General features: G+C 46.3%; 1 protein-coding gene across 1 annotated transcript in view; it reads left to right on the forward strand.

The window, feature by feature from the left end:
- ANXA10 (annexin A10) overlaps positions 1 to 15140 on the forward strand; it is a 74984-nt gene that overhangs the window by 32189 nt on the left and 27655 nt on the right. Inside the window, exons 2-3 of the mRNA XM_043891242.1 lie at positions 2007 to 2088; positions 11016 to 11110. Coding sequence (XP_043747177.1) covers positions 2007 to 2088; positions 11016 to 11110 — 177 coding nt within the window. The remainder of the gene's footprint in view (positions 1 to 2006; positions 2089 to 11015; positions 11111 to 15140) is intronic.

Genomic DNA, 15140 nt, shown 5'->3' on the forward strand with positions numbered 1-15140 from the left:
TCTGCTCTTATAACATGGGCCCCAGAATGCTGTGTGTTCAGCAGCATTGCTCTGCGAAGCTGCCTGCTCAAGGGCCCAGAGACCTGTCGCCATGGGAAGGCTCTCTCCCCATCATCTCTGGGCAAACTCACAACAAACAGGGGGAGCTCCCTTCTCAGCACACCTGAACTGGCGGTTCCTGCTCTGCGTGTGATCCTACCCAGCCCAGTGCTGCTGGCTCGGTCTCAAGTAAGAGACGCAGGGTCACTCTACTATTGGTACACCACAGAGTGTAAAAGGAGGGGCTTCGGAAGCTCATGTCTTCCTCTGCACTTCCAAGCTTCTGCCAAAAACCCTCCACCCTACCTGCATCATCTAGATTTTTGTGAATTTCGATTCTGGATTCAATATTTCAACTTTCTACATGACTTTAGGGCCCCTGAATGTTTTTTTAAGCTGTGGTGGTAACTGCCACTTCTAAGTCATTGTTTATTCTTTATTGGGGTACAGTTGCTTTACAGTGTTGCGTAGGTTTCCTCTGTACAGTGAAGGAATCAGCCACGCGTATACATGTACCCCCCGGGACCTCCCCCCACCCGTCCCGCCCTTGGGTCATCACAGAGCCCCGAGCTGGGCTCCCCGTGCCACACCGCAGCTTCCCACTGGCTATCTGTGTTACACGTGGAACCTGAAGCTCCGATACTGTGGCCAACTGACGTGAATAGCCAGCTCATTGGAAAAGACTCTGATGCTGGGAAAGATCGAAAGCAAAAGGAGAAGAGAGCAGCAGAGGATGAGACGGTTGGATGGCGTCACTGACTCAATGGACATGAACTTGGGCAAACTCCAGAGATGGCGGACAAGGAGGCCTGACGTGCTGCAGTCCACTGAGGTCACAAAGAGGCAGACACAACTTAGTGACTGAACAACAAACAACAATTTATACACGTCAATGCTACTCTCTCAACCTGTCCCCCTTCCCCTCACCCCCACGCCCACGAGGCCATCCTCTACATCTGTGTCTCTATTTCTGCTCTGGAAACACGTACATCTGCATCATTTTTCTAGATTCCACATATATGTGTCAATATACAATATTTATTTTTCTCTCTCTGGTTTAGACCTAAATATAAGACCAGACACTATAAAACTATTAGAGAAAAACCTAGGAAAAACATACTTTGACATAAACCACAGCAAGATCCTTTTTGACCCACCTCCTAGAGAAATGAAAAGAAAAGCAAAAGTAAACAAACGGGACCTAGGTAAACTTAAGAGCTTTTGCACAGCAAAGGAAATCATGAGCAAGAGGGAAAGACATCAGTCAGAAAGGGAGAAAATATCTGCAAATGAAGCAACAGACAAAGGCTTAATCTGTAACTCATTTAAATGGCGGAGCAGGCAGTGACACCCACCCCAGTCCTCTCGCCTGGAGAATCCCACGGATGGAGGAGCCTGATGGGCTGCAGTCCATGGGGTTGAGTCAGACACAACTGAGCGACTTCACGTTCCCTTTTCACTTTCATGAACTGGAGAAGGAAATGGCAACCCACTCCAGTGTTCTTGCCTGGAGAATCCCAGGGACAGGGGAGTCTGCTGGGCTGCCCTCTATGGGGTCGCACAGAGTCGGACACTACTGAAGTGACTTAGCAGCAGCAGCAGCAGCATTTAAATGGGATGAAGCCCCATAATAGTTCTTTTCAGTTTCTAAGTAGTCTCCAATTCCTAAGAAAATGCTTACAGTTTACTAAGAAGACATGTATTTATCTGATTCTTACACTTTTCTACTATCAGTTCTAGTTTCTCAGTTTCTAGATCCCAATACGGGAGAGAACAGGGGATTAAAAAGAACACAACTAAGTCACCACAACTGACATACAATTAACACATCTGTTTAAAATACCCGTGTGTGTGTCTTAGAGTAATTCAAGCATATAGAATGTACTTTTGTTTTATTTATATGAAAAACACGCTGAAGTCTTTGCTGAGAATTACCCAGCTCCTCTCTCTTTGCCCCTTCCCACCAGGTTCAGGGTACCATCTTCCCAGCTCCTAATTTCAACCCAGTGATGGATGCCGAGTTGCTGGGAGGCGCACTCCAGGGATTCGGTAAGCCTGGGGATGTCTAGCTCCTTTGGGGTTATTTTTTCTGTGTTTTTACCTTGTTTTATGATTGTGTGTGCATGCTCATTCAGTTGTGTCTGACTCTGCAACCCCATGGACTGTAGTCCATCAGGCTCCTCTGTCCATGGATCCTCCAGGCAAGAATACTGGAGTGGGTTGCCATTCCTTCTCCTGGGGATCTTCCCAACTCAGGGATTGAACCTGGCTCTCCTGCACCGCAGGCAGATTCTTTACCATCTGAGCCACCAGGGAAGCCCTACAGAAGGCAAACACAGATTCAAACAAAAAGCTGGGCAAAGAAGTAGAATTTAAAAAAATAGACAAGATGAACAGAATTGCCTCTCACCCTTGCACATGTGATTGATATGTTCTTGCCTTAAATTCTTAAGTGTCTCACCACTACTCCTAAATGAAATTCTTAAGTCAAAAACTTTATCTGGGATAAGCATCCTTTCTCACCATGTCTGTTTTCTAGCCTGTTTCCTTTGCGACCTCCATATCTGGCTAAACCAGCCCTCTTCCTGCTGTTTCCGGGGGGCAGCTCCTCTACATCCTGCAAACTGGCCCAGAATCCCGCAACCGCTCCTCCACCCCACCTGGAAGGCTGTTTTCTTCTCCCATCCACTTGGCATTCAAACTCTCATCTCTCAGGAACCTCCTCATGTGAGCCTTCCTCTTGGAACCCTTCTCTGTCCTCCAAACTCATCAGGCCAGACGCCTCCTTCTGCACAGTCCTGTCCCCGCCCCCTCCACCCAGGCTGTCCACCTCTGTCAACTGCAGACCAGTCTGTGAGTTCCCAGGGTGGGGAGGCTGGGTCGCCCACCTTAGACGTGGATGTCCAATGAACGAACAAGAGTTTAGGAAAGAAATGTAGAGAGGAGGGGGAAGTTGTTGAGTTTTTTTAAAAAAAGATTTAATCTTTAAGACTCAACACAGAGCTGTGAGACGTCAATCTGTGCTAAGGAGGCTGCTGGTGAGCAGGGAGATAAACACTGACACCAGAACATTCGCACCAAACATACAAAGCCTTTCAGGAGAAAGCGAACCGTCAGCTTGGAAGACAAGGTCACTTTTATGAGAGCGATACTATGTGTATGTGTGTGTGTCTGTGTATTTGTGTGTGTGTGTGTGTGTGTGTGTGTGTGTGTGTGTGTGTGTGTCCACTGGCAGGACCCCAGAAGAAAACAATAAAGAACTTAAATATGCTCTGAAGTCCACTTTAAGAATCTGCACTGCTTCCATGCCTTTTGAAATATCAATCATCACTAGAAAAATCTAAAGGGAGGGTAATAGAAAGTTATGGATGAACTCTTCCTTCTGGAGAATATTTTGCTTTACAACTATAGATCAGAGCAATCTACTCATTGAAAAAAAAAGTTTTTCTCTTTGCACCAGCTTCAGTTTTCTTGTCATTGCAATTTTAGGGTCAGAATTCAGATTCACTTCGACCCTTGCAGCCTTTTGCTTGTCAGTGTTTTAGCTGAAGGCTTCCAGGAGGTTCTGCATGTGACAGAACAGGCATGCTTCAGTGTGGCAGAGCAAGGACACAGGTCAACATGCTTGGAAAGTCAAGCCATCTTGATGCTCCTGGCAAAGTTCAACCAAAAATGACAACTGCGAGTGTTCTCCTTGGCTACTGTGGGTTCTTCCCAGCTTTGCTGAGACATAGCTGACATCCAACAGTGTAAGTTCAAGGTGCATGTACATGTGATGATTTGACATGCACGTCACTAAATGTTTAACCCAGTAAGGTTAGCTTACACATCCTTCTCATCCCATCATTTCCATTTTTGTTATTATGCTGAGAACATTCACTGATTACTCTCTCAGCAGCTTTGAACTATGCAATGCAGTACTGTTAACTGTAGTCTTTTCCTTTGCAGAAGCTTTTGAGTTTGATGTAATCCTACTTGTTGATTTTTTTACTTGGCTCTGTGTTTTATTAATACTTAGAAAAATAAGAAAGCAAAAATATGGTCTGATGCAAATGAAAGGGAGTTGTTTTAATAAAACTTGTCTTACAGTGTATAACAGTTCACCAAGGAAAAGCAGTACCTCCCAGGTAACGGTCTCGAACAGTCCACTTGCCAATCCCAACTGTGACCAGCTGCTTCTCCTGCCCATGCACTCTTAGGGCACAGACACCTGTGTTTATTTTGTCTCACTTAGCATATATAATTTCCAGACCATCCCTGTCAGATCCTGAACAACGGGAACTATCTTTGACCTACACGCCTGAATCACAGCAAAGCTGCCTGCAAGACAAAACGAACCTTTGTGGGACCCTCAGTGCTACTTAAGTTAGATCCACCACCACCTGCCCTTGACCTTACTCAGCAATAATATGGTGTGAGCTGTAGGGTGTGCGCAGACGCTATTTATACAAGTGGAGGAAGTGTCCCTTTACACCTAGTGTCTGAGTTTTCCTGTATCTCCCCTGGAAGCAAACATTCAGCATCTACCAATTCATGTTCATGGTGACTTTGTAGAAACACATCACGAATAACAAGAATCAACCATACATCATGCAAGCCCATAAAATTGCTAAGGATCATTACGCTATGCTTTTCTGTTAAACCATCAAGTAGGAATTATTTAGTAATTCCTGGCCCTAATGCAATAGGACAAGAAAGAGAAAAAGACACAATGTCTAAAGAATAAGTCAAAATTATTTGTTTCTGCAGCAGACGTTAGCAGCAAATTTCAAAATCCAAGGTAATCCAGTAAAAAATTATTAGAAGTATGAGAGTTCAGGAGAAGGAAATAGCATCCACTCCAGTATTCTTGCCTAGAGAATCCTGTGGACAGAGGAGCCTAGTGGGCTGCTGTCCATAGGGTCACACAGAGTTGGACATGACTGAAGCGACTTAGCATGCATGCGTGCATTGGAGAAGGAAATGGCAACTCACTCCAGTGTTCTTGCTTGGAGACTCCCGGGGACAGAGGAGCCTGGTGGGCTGCCGTCTATGCCATCTACGGGGTCTCGCAGAGTCGGACACGACTGAGCGACTTAGCAGCAGCAGCAGCAGCATGAGAGTTCAATAATTTTTCTGGACACAAGGTCCACATGAAGTTCAATATCATCTATTTCATTAAGGAATTATTCTGTTAAGACCAAAATAAAAATAATATAACTTGAAATATTGATAGAAATACAAATATGAATAATTTTAACCAAATAAAGTTTCTTGTAATTTGCAAAACTATACAAATGTTTTATGGAGAAGGCAATGGCAACCCACTCAAGTACTCTTGCCTGGAAAATCCCATGGACGGAGGAGCCTGGTAGGCTGCAGTCCATGGGGTCGCTAAGAGTCGGACACGACTGAGCGACTTCACTTTCACTTTTCACTTTCATGCATTGGAGAAGGAAATGGCGACCCACTCCAGTGTTCTTGCCTGGAGAATCCCAGGGACAGCGGAGCCTGGTGGGCTGCTGTCTATGGGGTCGCACAGAGTCGGACACGACTGAAGCAACTTAGCAGCAGCAGCAGCAGCAACATACAGATGTTCACTAAGTCTTTTAGAAAAGAAAAACACATAAATAGTTCAACAGATATGTCATGTTAGTGACTTCTCTAAATTGATTCCTAAGTTTATAGTTATTTTAATTGATATTTGAATAACATTTTTTGAGATCCATATGAAAATATTTTGAAATATTTCTAGAAGAATAAATGAGCCAGAATTGCTATGAACTTTGTAAAATGGAGAGTAATTCAGAGAGGTGTATTGTGGATAATCCCAAAAGAATAACAACAAAAATCACATTATAATAATGATGTGTGATGACAGAAAAATCAATATGTATATATAACTGAAAAATCTTATTTGTTGTTGTTCAGTTGCTTAGTTGTGTCTGACTTTTTGCCACCCTATGGACTGCAGCACACCAGGCTTCACTGTCCATTACCATCTCCTGGAGCTTGCTCAAACTCACGTCCATTGAATCAGTGATGTCATCCAACCATCTCATTCTCTGTTGTTCCCTTCTCCTCCTGCTCTCAATCTTTCCCAGCATCAGGATCTTTTCCAATGAGTCTGCTCTTCACATCAGGTGGCCAAAGTATTGGAGCTTCAGCATCAGTCCTTCCAATGAATATTCAGGATTGATTTCCTTTAGGATTGACTGGATTGATCTCCTTGCAGTCCAAGGGACTCTCAAGAGTCTTTTCAATATCACAGTTCAAAAGCTTCAATTCTTCAGTGCTCAGCCTTCCTTATAGTCCAACTCTCACATCCATACATGACTACTGGAAAAACCATAGCTTTGACTAGATGGACCTCTGTTGGCAAAGTAATGCCTCTGCTTTTTAACATGCTGTCTAGGCTTGTCATAGCTTTTCTTCCAAGGAGCAATCGTCTTTTAATTTCATGGCTGCAGTCACCATTAGCAGTGATTTTAGAGCCCCAGAAAATAAAGTCAGCCACTGTTTCCACTGTTTCCCCATCTATTTGCCATGAAGTGATGGGACCAGATGACATGATCTTAGTTTTCTTAATGTTGAGTTTTAAGCCAGCTTTTTCACTCTCCTCTTTCACCTTCATCAAGAGGCTCTTTAGTTCCTCTTCCATTTCCACCATAAGGGTGGTATCATCTGCATATATGTGGTTATTGATATTTCTCCCAGCAGTCTTTATTTCAGCTTGTGCTTCATCCAGCCTGGCATTTTGCATGATATACTCTATCTCAAGGAAATCAGTTCTGAATATTCATTGGAAGGACTGATACTGAAGATGAAGCTCCAATACTTTGGCCACCAGATGCAAAGAACTGACTTATTGGAAAAGACCCTGATGCTGGGAAAGATTGAAAGCAGGTGGAGAAGCAGACGACAGAGGATGAGATGGTTGGATGGCATCACCGACTCGACGGACATGCATTTAAGCAAGGTCTGGGAGTTGGTGATGGACAGGGAGGCCTGGTGTGCTGCAGTCCATGGGGTCGCCAAGAGTCAGACACAACTAAGGACTGAACTGAACTCTGCATGTAAGTTAAATAAGCAGGGTGACAATATACAGCCTTGATACACTCCTTTCCCAATTTGGAACCAGTCTGTTGTTCTATGTCCAGTTGTAACTGTTGCTTCTTGACCTGCAAACAAGTTTCTCAGGAGGCAGGTAAGGAGATCTGATACTCCCATCTCTTTAAGAATTTTCCACAGTTTGTTGTGAGCCACACAGGCAAAGGCTTTGGCATAGTCAATAAAGCAGAAATAGATGTTTTTCTGGAATTCTCTTGATTTTCTATGATCCAATGGATGTTGGCAATTTGATATCTGGTTCCCCTGCCTTTTCTAAATCCAGCTGAAACACCTGGGAGTTCTAGCGTCACTATGTGAAGCCTAGCTTGCAGAATTTTGAGCATAACTTTGTTAGCACGTGAAATAAGTGCAATTGTGCGGTAGTTTAAACACACTGTGGCATTGACCTTCTTTGCAATTGGAATGAAAACTGACCTTTTCCAGTCCTGTGGCCACTGCTGTTTTCCAAATTTGCTGGCATATTGAGTACAACACTTTCACAGCATCATCTTTTAGGATTTGAAATAGCTCAGCTGGAATTCCATCACCTCCACTAGCTTTGTTCATAGTAATGCTTCGTAAGGTCCAACAGGGATATTTTAGGAATCAGTGAACTAAAACGGACTGGAATGCGTGAATTTAATTCAGATAACGATCATTTTACTACTGTGGACAAAAATCCCTTAGAAGAAATGGAGTAGCCCTCACAGTCATCAAATAAGTCCAAAATGCAGTACTTGGGTACAATCTCAAAAACTACAGAATGATCTCTGTTCATTTCCAAGGTAAACAATTCAATATCACAGTAATACAAGTCTATGCACTGAACACTAATGCCAAAGAGGCTGAAGTCTATGAAGACCTACAAGACCTTCTAGAACTAATGCCAAAAAAAAAAAAAAAAAAAGATATCCTTTTCATCATAGGGGACTAGAATGCAAAAGTAGGACGTCAAGAGATACTTGGAGTAACAGGCAAGTTTGGCCTTAGAGTACAAAATGAAACTAACAGAGTTTTGCCAACAGAACACACTGGTCATAGTAAATGCCCTCTTCCAACAACAGTAGAGACAACTCTACACATGGACATCACCAGATGGTTTATACCAAAAAGCCTTCTACTTATTATTAAAACCACCTTCATTTTGGATCACGCAGTCAACAGACTCCTCTGGAACCATCTCGTGTCCCTTGGGTCGAGGACTTAACCCTGGAGCCTGGGCACCCTGCTGCTCGGTTCCACTTCACCAAAGTCTACCTTTTTGTCACAAATCTGAAATTCCAGTCTTTGGAGAAGATTCTCTGCCTCCCCACCTCCACTCTGCAGCTGCCAGACCATCTCTCTCACATGAATAGACACCCTGCCCCACACTGGGTCTTTAGAGATACATTCATCCACCTTTACCCAATCCTCACCCTTACTCACTGCATGCTTCCACACCCGACTCATTGCCTTCCTATGAGCCCAACATTTCCAGGATGGCTTTAAATCCCCAAAATATGATCTGCTTAACATCCTAGTGCTTCAACTTGCTTTTCTACTCATCTCCATAATGTGTCAGAGAAAAAGTGTACCGCACACAACTCAATAGGCCAGGATGCCCTTACAAAAGGAGAGAGACTGACCCCAGCTCCTCTGGGACAGAGGCAGGCGAGGTCTGAGCCCTGGGCTGAGCTAGCGAGTAGTTCAGAGGACATAGGGTGGGGACCCGGCCAACGCAATGAGGACATCTGAGTCTGCCCACTGGTACTGAGGGTTCTGCCTGCCACAGAGCCCAGGGACAGCAAGTGTCTTACTCAGCTTAAAGGGGTGGATCCTAAGCCCTGGAGGAAGGCATTTCTAGCCTTCTAGCAAGTGGTTGGGAGAAGATTTACATCTCAAAGGAGTAAAGAAAGAATTTACAACCACAAGTTTTCCAAAGTAAATGCTCTCAGAAAAAGAAAAGAGATCAAAGGCTTATGATAAGGAGAAGTTTATCTAAATATTGGTCAAGCTGAGGGGCGGCTGAGGTCTTCCTGGTCACTATGTGACTGAGTGTGTGCATGCTAATCTGCCCAGTCATGTCCAACTCTTTGCGACCCCGTGAACTACAACCCGCCAGGCTCCTCTGTCCATGGATTCTCCAGGCAAGAAAACTGGGTTACCATTTCCTTCTCCAGGAGATCTTTCTAACCCAGGGATCGAACCTGTGTCTTTTATGTCTCCTGCACTGGCAGGCTGTTTTTTTTTTTTTTTTGGCAGGCTGTTCTATGTGACCACAATTATAGCTGAATCTCCCTGCAGCGATTGTGCATCCAGGCATTTTACCAGGTGGATGGGCTGGTGAAGGAGGAAGCGCAGGCCCCAGAGCCGAGGGGCAGGGCCTCTGTTACAAGCAGGGGCCTGGTTCCCTCCTCTCACAGCTCCCTCCGCCAAGGCTCTTCCTCCTCTGCAGGGTCTGCGCTGAGTCAGGGGCAGACGGGCCCCTGAGCAGAGCAGCTGGGGTTTGTCAGGTGGATTAAACTGGGGCTGAGTCTTCCCTGATACTGCCCGGACAGAGTCAGTGGCAGGAGCTCAGCTCTGCAGGGGTGAGAGGACGAGCACATCTGTCACTCTTGAGGTCAGGGAGACTAGACCCCGTCCCACCAGGCACAAGTGTGCAAGAAGGCTCCTCAGGGGTCATGGGGGGGCACCATCCCATAAGGCTGTTGTTTAGTTGCTCGGTCACATTCGACTCTTTGCGACCTAAGGACTACAGCACACCAGGCTTCCTTGTCCTTCACCAACTCCTGGAGCTTACTCAAACTCACGTCCATTGGGTCAGTGATGCCACCCAACCATCTCATCCTCTGTTGTCCCCTTCTCCACCTGCCTTCAATCTTTCCCAGCATCAGGGTCTTTTTCAATGACTTGACTCTTTGCATCAGGTGGCCAAAGTATTGGAGCTTCAGCTCCAGCATCAGCCCTTCCAATGAATATTCAAGGTTGATTTCCTTTAGGATTGACTAGTTTGATCTCTGTGCTCTCCAAGGGACTCTCGAGAGTCTTCTCCAGCACCACAGTTCAAAAGCATCAATTCTTCATATCCATCCTTCTTTATGGTCCAGCTCTCACATCATAGTAAGTGCTGTCAAACCTCCCAGTCTTCTATGCTAGAATCCATCTTGGCTAAAAGATGAGCATGTATATGGGGAGGGCCCTGGGACAGGTCAGATGTGGGGAAAGAGGCGCAATAACCTGCCAGAGCGGAACAGAGCCCTGGAAGAAGGGCCCCACATCGGTGATTTAAACCACGTCTCGGGCACACTCGTTAGGGACCTTGCCTGCTCTCTTCTCCGGGTCTGTTTCTGCTTTGCTCCTGCTCTACATGAACTGCTTCTTTGTTCCCGTTGCACAAACTGTGCTGCCAATAAACTCTGCGCCTGCTTCACCCCATTTCTGTGGGGAATGCTTCCTCCAAAAAAGACAAGGACCCTGGTGGTCTCGCCTGCTGTCAGCAGGACCAGAGCAGTGACTTTTCTCCCAATGCACATCTGTTGTAAGTCGTTCAGAGCTGTGTGGTGAGAAGGACATGGGGTCTGTTCAAACCGGATGAGCATGGAGTTCAGGGAAGCCTTTTGCTGGTGGGGTAGGAGCGAGATGGAAGAAAGGCCACGTTCTCTCCTTCCCTCTATTTTTATTGAATCTTTTAAAAGAAAAGTCTGTAGCACCAGGAGAGGGGGAGACAGAGGCACCTTGGCCACAGCAGGGGTACCCGGACCCTTCCACTCAGGCTGGGCCCCCTCCCTCCACTGGGAGCGGCAGGGGACGAGCTGGCCCACCGGCCTGACCCCTGCACCGTGGGCTCTCCTTGCCTGCAGTGCGGCACTCACGGCACTCACTGCCTCTCCAACACAACTCTCTTCCAGGCTGTGACAAGGACCTGCTGATCGACATTCTGACCCAGCGCTGCAACACCCAGAGGCTGCTGATCGCCGAGGCTTACCTGGGTGCCTTCGGCCGGGTGAGTCCCCCCAACTCCTCCCGTTTCCAGGCAAACTTCTGAGTCACCTCCGAACAGGGTCCAGTACGCTCTCCAGTCTCTGATCCCAAAGGTGTCTGACTTCACCAAGCATCAGAGACAGTTCCTCTGCCTCAAACGTGTTGCACAGAATGTGGGGGAGAGACACATCAGAAGTGCCTGTACGTGATGTGTGACCCCACCAGCCCTTCCTTAGAAATCATTAAGCTTCATAACGTAGAAGCTTTCACAGCCCGACACCACCAGCTGGTCCAATTAGGCACTGCCTAGGAACACCCCATGTTCAGCTCCAGGGAAGGCATACAGGGACTAATAATCCAGGCCCAAAAATAAGATATTTTCCTGCAGTTCTCCTGAGGTCCTCACCCGCATCTCTATCCAAATGGCTTCCCCACTAGCTTTTCCTCCCAAAGCTACAGTTAGAGACCATTAGAAAAGAATGGTGCTCAAAAATAGTTTCAGGCAATAGAGCCGTCCAGAGTACTTTACATAATCATGCACTGGTTTCGAAGCAGGTGCCATTAAGGATTTCTCTCCTTTTTTCTGCAGTTAAACCATAGCTTAAGAATGAAAACTCTTCAGTCCAAAAGGACATGGAATAGCAATTACTTTTTGTCAACTGACCATTATAGATGAAATACCATCATAACTCTTTCTCTCTAAGACTAGTTCGTAAAGATTTACTCCATCTCCAAACCCCAGGCTCTGAACAACCACAGTACACAAAACAAAGGTGTTCTCTGCTTTAGAACGAATGACGTCTAAAAAGCCACCACTGCTCATGAAATTAGCTGAATTAAGCCATAGTAGGAAACCAGTTGTTTTTTTTCCAGGTAAAACTGTTCCTTTTCTTATGTTCCTATGACACCCAGAGTATTTTTCCTTTGAAAGAAACGTAAAAGCTATACGAGTTGCAGCATCAGCCACCCAATGTTGCTGTAATGTGCATACTGCCGTAAGAGAGGTCATTCTCAGTAACTTCTTATCCCAAAAGTTCACATACATCTGTGCTTTTCATAGATGAGGTTAACTTAGGTAAAAGTAATACTTTATCACTCTCTACAAAATGGCCCTAAAACAGACCAAGAAAAAACTAAGAATGAGGCATTTGTACCTTCTCAGACACTGGATCCTCCAGGGAAGAGGCCTTACCACACGCCCAAGGTCTCAGAGTGGGCAGACCCCCTGTGCTAGGGCCCCAGGCCTCCAGGGAGCTTGAGGACCCTCAGAGGAGCCTAGTGGGGCCCCTCGGCTCTGAGAGACCCCATCAGGGCAGTTACCCAGTCTCCTAGTCATTTTCACTGCTGCGGGTCCCTGGCTCACACGGGCCTGATATGGGCATCGCCACGTGGTACCCAGATGGATGTGGAAATGGGCCCCCCCCAAGCTGCTGCCCCGGGACCTTACCCTGGGTATCCCTAAACTGAAGGCAGGAGGAGTCCAAACCTAAATCTCCACTGTCTAGCTTTAATACCGGAGCATTAATCTCAATTCCCCCCTAAAATACCCATCTGTGCACCGAATTCAATCCATCCTCCCACCCCTCTCATCACGTCCCCAGCATCTGCACTCTGACCCTCAAGCTGGGCTGGCCACCTCCTGCTCTGCCCACTGCATCAAGAGAAGGCCCAGCAGGTCTGCAAACTGCCCGGCCAGGGCTCCGTGTACTCCCCCAGGGACCTGCACACTCAGGCCGCCCCAGACACACCCCCCAAGACTACACCACATCCTCTCCTGCCGCACACAGACCTGGCTCCCTGCCCCTCCCTCCCCACCAGGTGTGCGGACTGACCTCACCTCCCGCCCCTCAGCCTTCACCTCCTGGAGTCAGGGACCAGGTCCAGCCAGGGTCTGACACAGAACAGGAACTGCATTCACAGAAGTCCACTCTGCCTGCAAATAAAAAGGAGGGAAAAAAATCCCATTAGGGTACACTTAACAGTTAAAAAAAACACTGACAAACTTCCTAAATTTCCCTTTTCCTTCACTTTTTCCTCTGGCCGCCCCCAGTCACCCTGCTGGACACTGGGGATGGCTTCCTGACCACCCCCACTGCTCACATTCAGAATGACTTATTCCACCTGGACAAGGCTAGCTTTCCCTTCCTGTGGGAGAGCTGATAGATTTCCTGTATGTCATCACTGATTTTTATTAACATGAATAATAAAGATGAGAGGAAATTACTTTCTTAGCTGCTGAATAAGGTACAGTTCTGGGCGCATTCCATAAATACTTCTTACAGTTTGATACTTTACATTAGAGACGAGCTGGGGACACTCGTCCTGAGACACAGGAGAGACGCCTTGGAACACTGCTGACACCCTGGTCATGTAAGGAGTGCGGGCACTCCAGGCCCTGACCCAAAGCAGTTCTCCCCAGTGCAGTGGAGGCTGGGACCCAAGACGCCCCTGGGCTCGGGGCACTGTCCCAGCTGAAGGGCTGGGCAATCTGACAGTGGTTCCTAGAGGAGGCAGATTCACCTGAAGTCATGCTCCAGCATACAAACTGGTGCAGCCACTATGGAGAGCAGTATGGAGATTCCTTAAAAACAGTTACCATGCGATCCAGTAACCCCACTCCTGGGCATGCATCCCAGTGTCCCTAGCAGCATATAATAGCCAAGATGTGACTATTACATGTAAGACAACCTAAATGTCCAATGACAGACGAATGGAGAGCAGTATGGAGATTCCTTAAAAAAAAAAACAGTTACCATGCGATCCAGTAACCCCACTCCTGGGCATGCATCCCAGTGTCCCTAGCAGCATATAATAGCCAAGATGTGACTATTACATGTAAGACAACCTAAATGTCCAGTGACAGAAGGATGGATAAAGAAGATGCGATATGTATATACATACAATGGAATATTGCTCAGCCATTAAAAAAATGAAATAATGCCATTTGGAGCAACATGGATGGACTTAGAGATATTATCATACCAAATGAAGTCACAGAGAAAGATAAATACCATGTGATATCACTTAAACATAGAATCCTTAAAAATAATACAGATGAATCTACACAGAAAACAGAAACAGACTCACAGACATGGAAAACAAACATATGGTATCAAAGGGGAAAGGTGTGGGGGGATAAATTAGGAGTTCGGGATTAACAGATAGATACCACAGTAAATAAAATAGGTAAACAAAAATGGTTTACTGTATAGCACAGGGAACTCTACTTAATAACTTGTAGCAACCTATAACGAATCACTCTGCTGTATACTTGAAACTAAATACAACATGGTAAGTCAACTATATGTCACTACAAGTAAATACTTTTTTTAAAGATTTACTTACCACTGCACAGGTGTTTTTTTTTTTTTTTTTGCACAGGTGTTTTTATAATGTAATATGACATCTTCCGCGCATTTACACGATGAGCACTGGGGTGGGCAGAGTTAAGACAGCTTCTAAGCCACACTTCATACAGGTCTACAGCATGGCTTCAACAGCAAGTAGGAAAAGCGATAGAAGCTAAAAGCATATTCCAGCAAGCAGAGTGCTGGCCATCCTCCTGTGTCTTGCCCTGAGTGCACACAATTAGGTGAAGGCGAAAGGAAGAAAGAAAAGGGAACCGCCAGGGCACTTTTAGTTCAAGTGGAGCTGACGGAGCTGCGACACGGCCCACCTGCGGCTCCAGCAGATCCGCTTGCACAGCACCTGCTCACCAGCCGAGTTCAGGCCGTGGGGCCCACGGAGCCCCTTTGGGGCGAGTCTTTGGCAGACAGGAAAGAGCGGCCGTCAGGCTGGGGGGAGGCACCCTGCAAAGACTGCATCTGCAAAGCTGCGTCTGCCCCTCCGGAGAGCGTTTAAGACGCTGACTAGACAACACAGTTGAAGGCTCTGCTCTGAGCTTGACAAGTTGGCTAATTCACATGTTACTCAATATCTATTTTCCCTATGAAAATACTGTCTCATGACGTCCTGAAAAACGAGCCACCACCCGTTTTTACAGCGAGCTTCCCAGGTGGTGCTAGTGGCCAAGAACCTGCCCGCCAATGCGG

The sequence above is a fragment of the Cervus elaphus genome, chromosome 29 (genome assembly GCF_910594005.1).
Source record: "Cervus elaphus chromosome 29, mCerEla1.1, whole genome shotgun sequence".
NCBI classification, from domain to species: Eukaryota; Metazoa; Chordata; class Mammalia; order Artiodactyla; family Cervidae; genus Cervus; species Cervus elaphus.